Here is a 7,034-nt window from a genome sequence, read left to right on the forward strand (position 1 = left end):
TTACAGCAGCTGGGTCACATGATCACATCTGGACTTACAGCAGCTGGATCACATCATCACCTGTGGAAACTCTCACCAGAGGAGTCGATGCTTTGTGTTTTGAGCTGTTGAAAGGACTCGCTGCAGACTGCGTGGAACCACGGTGTAATTAATAATTAATAAGCTCTGTCTAATTCTACAAACATGGTGTAATTAATAATTAATAAGCTCTGTCTAATTCTACAAACGGGAATCATTAATTGAATAGAAAGAGCTGAAGTATGAAGTGACTTGTTCAATTCAACTTCTGTCATTTGAAAGGCACATTTGGACGTCAAAGACTGATTCCATAATCCCACCGATTCAAGGACACGTAGAAGAATATGTAAGATGTATATGTATGAATGAATGAATATGAATATGTAAGATGTATATGTATGAATGAATGAATATGAATATGTAAGATGTATATGTATGAATGAATATGAATATGAATATGTAAGATGTATATGAATGAATGAATATGAATATGTAAGATGTATATGCAGGCTGTGTATGAGCAGAAATCAGGTGAAAATAACAAGCGAGAGGAAGAACACGCTTCAATCATCACAGCAGGTGGGACGGCAGCAGCAGCAGCAGCAAACTTCCCCAAACTGTCTCTTTTTGTTGCGGTTGTGGAACGAGGAAGAAGTCGTGTCCTCTTTAGTCAAGACAAAGTCGTGACGTGAACAGTGTCCACTGACGTCACTCCACGTTAGGACTGGATCGTGTGTGAGAAGAGCTTCAAGTTCACTGAACATTTAAATATCACAGAAAGTCAACGGTTCAGCGACAGACTGCACCGTTTCATGTTTTATGTGAAAGTGTTGTCACGAGCTCGGTGGTAGAAGAGTGCGTCTGACGTGCGTGTGCAGCCAACACCAGCACAACGTGTCCACACCCGCAGGAATGATTTCTTTACGGACGGACTTCATCAGATTCTGTAATATACAGGAAGTGCATGGACCAACGGGTTCATAAAAGGCCGCTCCGATTACCATGATATCCAATATGGATTAGCAGCAACCACGAGGTGCTGCAGTCCTCGACACTTGAGAGCACGTGGAGCTGCACGAGGTTGAGCTGAAGTCACACAACATTTCATGATGATGATGATGAGGATGATGATGGCTCCTCGCAGCTTCAGCTCTGTTGCTCAGTCTCTTCTTCTTTAAACTGCATCTTTACAGTTCAAGTGCTTCTACGACACAATAAACTTGCTCAGTCTGTTCAAACTTTACATTTGACTCGAGTTTTAAAAGCATCAAATCACTTTTGTCTTTAGATAAAACAAAGAAACTTGTGACTTGGAATCACCTCCCAAACACCGTCTTTCTCCAACTGCAGGGCGGAGCCATATGGACCAAAATCAATATATCCATATTTTGAACAGAAAGCGCCATGTATGATACATATCTCCAGAGTTCTCTCTTTCCATAAAGTAACAACAATATATTTCTGAGTCAAAGCTTTGTCCCAGTTGTCACACAGCCACATTTATTAACTGTACAAAATAAATGTCTAAAAAATAAACGGTTTACATATATTCATATTTTTTAGACATTTATTTACATATATTAAATAATAATCCACTGCATGTAGGCGTGCTGGGCCTCACCACGAGAGGAGCAGCAGCGACATGAATACATGAGCACTTCATCATGTCACTGCACGCCGTCCCAGTCTCGGCTGTGGAACAACATGGTTGAGCGTTAGCCGTCTTGTTAGCCGCTAAGGGCCGCGTCTTTAACGGCATGATAAAGTGCTGATGATGCAACGGCTCAGAGCTCCTCTCGTGAGGCACGGCACGCCTACGTGTGGCTTGTTTCAGGGAAGGAGGCTGAAGTCTGTCGGAGCTGCAGCTTCACGCGCTTCATGCTCCACTTACAGTGAAAGATCAGTTCTGACCTTTTCAGCGATGTCTACAGAAATCTGCATCTTCTGCTCCTCGTCCAACAATTTCAATCCAAACGTCTCTGACAGACAGAACGCCCGGCTGAGCTGCTCGTCATGCATGTCCCGTGTTGTGCTGAACGTCTCCCGCCCTCCTCCTGCGGGGGAGCGCGGCTCACGGGCTGGGTTTGTGTTCAAGGAGGGAGAAGAAGGGGCCGCGTGGGAGAAACACGACAGCAGGAGCATTTTCAAACCACACCGGAAATCATTTACAGCGATATAATCTCATATCGTAAAAAAATATATCTCAATAATTTTTAAATATCGAGATATCGCCAGCTGTATCCACCAGAAACACATTTCTGCCACGATGAAACTAAAACTGCTCTCTGGTGCATCAATTTTAGGATGTAAAGAACCGAACGCAACGAGCTGCAGGCGAGACACGAGTCCTGAACTTTGTGCAAGTGTTGGCTGAAAACGGGCGACGCGGTTTTACTGCGACTCTCTCCAGTCACGTCTGCAACTTGTCTTCTAATGGCGCAAGTTAAAATGCCTCTTTCTAAAGAGTGAATGAAACCACCTTCAAGGGTTCAATCAGGGGTGTCCAAAGTGCGGCCCGGGGCCATTTGTGGCCCTACGAGTGATTTTGTGCGGCCCACATTTGCAGTTTAAGAATGATGTCATTTTGGCCCAGAGGCTTCACAGATGGATGCACATGTACAAAAATATTTTACTCATTTAATGTCATTTTATATATAATTTTTATGTTTAACAGCAAAACACATAAATAATGATAATATCTCAAAATAAGAAGTATTATGTTTAATACAATCCTTTGGCAATAAATCAATAAAGTCAAATGAATTAAATGTAAAAAATAAATTAACAAAAGGTTCATGTTTATGAAGCTTTTAACGTTTTGCATTACAACGACTTGCACCTTCTCCACCAGAATTACTGTTTTGTTCTTTCTCCAAAATATTGTTTACATCGTGTTGTTTACATCACGTTGTTTACATCGTGTTGTTTACATCACAGTGTTTACATCGTGTTGTTTACATCACGGTGTTTACATCGTGTTGTTTACATCACGGTGTTTACATCGTGTTGTTTACATCGTGTTGTTTACATCGCGTTGTTTACATCGCGTTGTTTACATCGTGTTTGCATCATGTTGTTTACATCGTGTTGTTTACATCGTGTTGTTTACATTGTGTTGTTTACATTGCGTTGTTTACATTGTGTTGTTTGCATCACGGTGTTTACATCGCATCGTTTACATTGTGTTGTTTACATTGCATTGTTTACATCACGTTGTTTACATTGCGTTGTTTACATTGCGTTGTTTACATCGTGTTTGCATCATGTTGTTTACATCGTGTTGTTTACATCGTGTTGTTTACATCGCGTTGTTTACATCGCGTTGTTTACATCGCGTTGTTTACATCGCGTTGTTTACATTGTGTTGTTTGCATCACTGTGTTTACATCGCATCGTTTACATTGTGTTGTTTACATCACGTTGTTTACATCACGTTGTTTACATCAGGTTGTTTACATTGTGTTGTTTGCATCACGTTGTTTACATCGCGTTGCTTACGTCGCGTTGTTTACGTCGCGTTGTTTACGTCGCGTTGTTTACGTCGCGTTGTTTACGTCGCGTTGTTTACGTCGCGTTGTTTACGTCGCGTTGTTTACGTCGCGTTGCTTACGTCGCGTTGTTTACGTCGCGTTGTTTACGTCGCGTTGTTTACATCGCGTTGTTTACATCGCGTTGTTTACGTTGAGTTTAAAATAAAATCACAAAAAATATGTACGCTTTTAACTATTATTATTATTTATTTAACTTTTTCACATTTTGGTGGCTCGTGACTCATTTAATTTGAAAAGTTTTGCTCACATATGAAAATATTTGGACACCCCTGGGTTAAATGAAGCATATTTACTATTTTAGGTAAGAAACTAGTAAAAGTATTTGGTGTTCTTTGTAAACATTTTACATCCGTGACGGAGCGTTAACCTGGTTTCTCTCTTGAAGGCAGAGAGCAAACAGACACTAAATCCCCCTGAACTTAAACGTAGCGATCATGAAGCTCCGTGTGCCAACTGCAGCTCACATGTACGTCACGTTAAGGCCATGGCTTCAAAGGCTCAATCGGTTCAATATTTTATGTTAATTTATATAAAAATAGAATTTGACAATGACTCAACAAATCACTGTCCCGTTAAATCGCTCAGATTTTATGTCCTAGGCTGCGTATCTGCATCCTATCTGGACCTGGACCTGGACCTATACCTGGACCTATACTTGGACCTGGACCTATATCTGGACCTGGACCTATATCTGGACCTATACCTGGACCTATACCTGGACCTGGACCTATATCTGGACCTATACCTGGACCTATACCTGGACCTATATCTGGACCTATACCTGGACCTGGACCTATATCTGGACCTATATCTGGACCTATACCTGGACCTGGACCTATACCTGGACCTATACCTGGACCTATATCTGGACCTATACCTGGACCTATATCTGGACCTATACCTGGACCTATACCTGGACCTACCATCCTGTGTTCGTCTGTCTCTCCTTCCTGTCCTCTCAACCAGCCGGTCAAAGCAGATGGTCTCTTGTCCTGAGCTGGTTCTGCTGGAGGTTTCTTCCTGTTAAAGGGAGTTTTTCTTCCCACTGTCTCCACCGTGCTTGCTCAGGTTGGGAGACTGAGACGAAGCCAAGATTCAACTTGTCTGCTGGATTCCTTAGATAGAGAACTTTACTAAGTGTGTGAATGTTCCTGTAAAGTCCCTGAGACAACTTGGTTGTGATTTGGAGCTTTATGAATAAACTGAATTGAATTGAATCCTAAATGGATGTTACGGTGGAGTTAAAGCACATTTGTGCCATCAGTCATGGGTCAGAGAGGCCTGAACCTGCCGGTGCTGAGGGTGGGGGGTCGTCAGGGACAGGGGGGTGAACAGTGTAGATTGTGTTAGAGACAGAAGGACCATGAATGCAGCATAATCACAGAGAGCTTTGCCAACACAGCCCATCCCTCAGTCTAACAAACTCCCGAGCATCCTCTCAGTACAGGAGCAGGCGGGTCAGAACCAAGGAGGAGCAGGGGGGGACACAGAGGAGCCCGGTCCTGTCAGGCACTAGGAGGGAGCAGAGAACGAGGTTGGGCTGGTGCTGTTGTGGTTGGTGGACTTGACAATGGTGATGACGCTGGTGGTGACCACCTTCCCCGGTGACACCGGCCCTCGGGTCACAGTTCTGGCAAAACACTGCAGGGCTTCGTACTTGGCTCGCAGGGCGTCCAGCTCCAACCTCATGCTGGCGTTCTCCCGAGCCAGCTTCTCCACCTCATGCTGCAACTCCATCTTTTGTCTTTCCAGCTCCTCCTTCTGGGTGACGCGCTTGATGCGACAGCTAGCGGCGTAGCCTCGGTTTTTGAGGGTCCGCCTCCTCTGCTTCAACCGTACGACGTCTTCCTTGGTCAGCCCACGCAGGTGCTGGTTGAGCTCCCGCACAGACATGGCCACCAACTCATCGTCACTGAGCGCCGGGGCATTCTCGCCCGTCTCCCTCTTCACCTGCAAGACACGAGGAATAAATGAAGAAGTGCACGGAGAAACTGTGAAGCTTCTCTGAAACTCCCCACGTTTACCTTTAAAGCTTTGTTTGGCTTGAAAGGAGTCGTCATTCCCTGCATGCAGAAAACGGACCAGAACCTCACTGAAGGAGCACTGAAGGATCAAACACAAATATATATATACATATATATATGTACATAATAATCACACTGGAGGGTGTTTTGTATCATTTCACTCTAGTCATGTCTAAGTTGAGACTTTTGGAATTACAGTCTGTACCTAAACAAAGTAACATGATCACAAAAAGTATGTAAAGTCAGACATAAAACTCAGTTCATGGAGTGAATATAAAGAAAAACACTTCAGCTCAAATCTCTCTGGAGTTGCATCATGCAGTGTTTTTAGTGTTTTGTTGTGCAAGTCCCAAAGACACCAGCAGGTGGCAGTATGAAACCATTAAACACCAACTGAACTCTGAGCTTTCCTTAACACAGGAAGGTGGGCCACTCCACTCCACTCCACTCCACTCCACTCCACTCCACTCCACTTCACTAGACTCAAATGACAAATGTGTCATATTTGTAATAATCATGAAACTCATGAGTCATTTTATACAGAATCGTCCTGGTGCCACAACGTGCAGGCTGCTGCAATGACCAATGAAAAGAAGCAAACATCCAGAGCTGGACGCTGCGAGGCCGACGTCCCCTCAGCTTGACTTGCCGTGCACTGTTCCGTGCACGACAGCTACCATGGAAACACCCTGACAATGGGCGTGGGAGCGTGAGTCACATGGTCACCCAAAGGGTAAACCAGTCTCATTCAGAACCACAGCGCAGTCCAGATCTAGTCCGAATAAGAACAAGTCATTTGTTCATGACGTGGAACAGCGCGAGTTCTTCAAATCACTTGGTTTATGTGATGAATCCCTAAACTGCACCTTGAACCTGGATCCAGAGCTGCGCGGGCTCGGACCCTCGGCCTCTTCACCACACATCAAAACATGAGAACAACATTGACGGTGATGATGAACTTCACCGAGCACACGCCTGTGGAACATTCCAGGAGCTGCAGTGTCACAGGGAAATACTTTCCTTTATAGTCACTCGTGTATTTTTACTGTGAGACAATGCCGTCCATCGATTTTAGACTGTCTGTCTCCAGTGGGATCCTCTTACGCTGGGCTTCCCTGAGCTGCTCAATGCCCTTATTTAACTGCCTGGATATATTTAGCTCACGCTGACGACACATTTCTGCCAACTAAACACTTTAGGTGAGTATAAGTGATACCGCGGTGAGAGGACAAATATTGTCTCTGAGCTGAAGCTTTCGAGGCTGTAGATGTCCCGTTTCACGTGTTTGTCATGTGTGTCCACTTTTACAGACAGTTCTTTGCTCATTTGGCCGAAAACTGAAAACAGCTATGTCTGCTACTTTTAAATATCAGGAACTGCCCTTCAGGGGGCCACCTCCTCTTTACACCTGGGGGACTCCTCCTCTTTACACCTGGGGGAC

General features: G+C 44.3%; 1 protein-coding gene across 1 annotated transcript in view; it reads right to left on the reverse strand.

Moving 5' to 3' along the window:
• Window positions 1-4,840: 4,840 nt before the first annotated feature.
• mafk (v-maf avian musculoaponeurotic fibrosarcoma oncogene homolog K) overlaps window positions 4,841-7,034 on the reverse strand; it is a 6,946-nt gene continuing 4,752 nt past the window's right edge. Inside the window, exons 2-3 of the mRNA XM_037689289.1 lie at window positions 5,594-5,672; window positions 4,841-5,519 (exon numbers count right to left, since the gene is read on the reverse strand). Coding sequence (XP_037545217.1) covers window positions 5,082-5,519; window positions 5,594-5,672 — 517 coding nt within the window. The 3' untranslated portion in view covers window positions 4,841-5,081. The remainder of the gene's footprint in view (window positions 5,520-5,593; window positions 5,673-7,034) is intronic.

Source organism: Nematolebias whitei, chromosome 15, assembly GCF_014905685.2.
Source record: "Nematolebias whitei isolate Nwh7 chromosome 15, NemWhi1, whole genome shotgun sequence".
Lineage (NCBI taxonomy): Eukaryota > Metazoa > Chordata > Actinopteri > Cyprinodontiformes > Rivulidae > Nematolebias > Nematolebias whitei.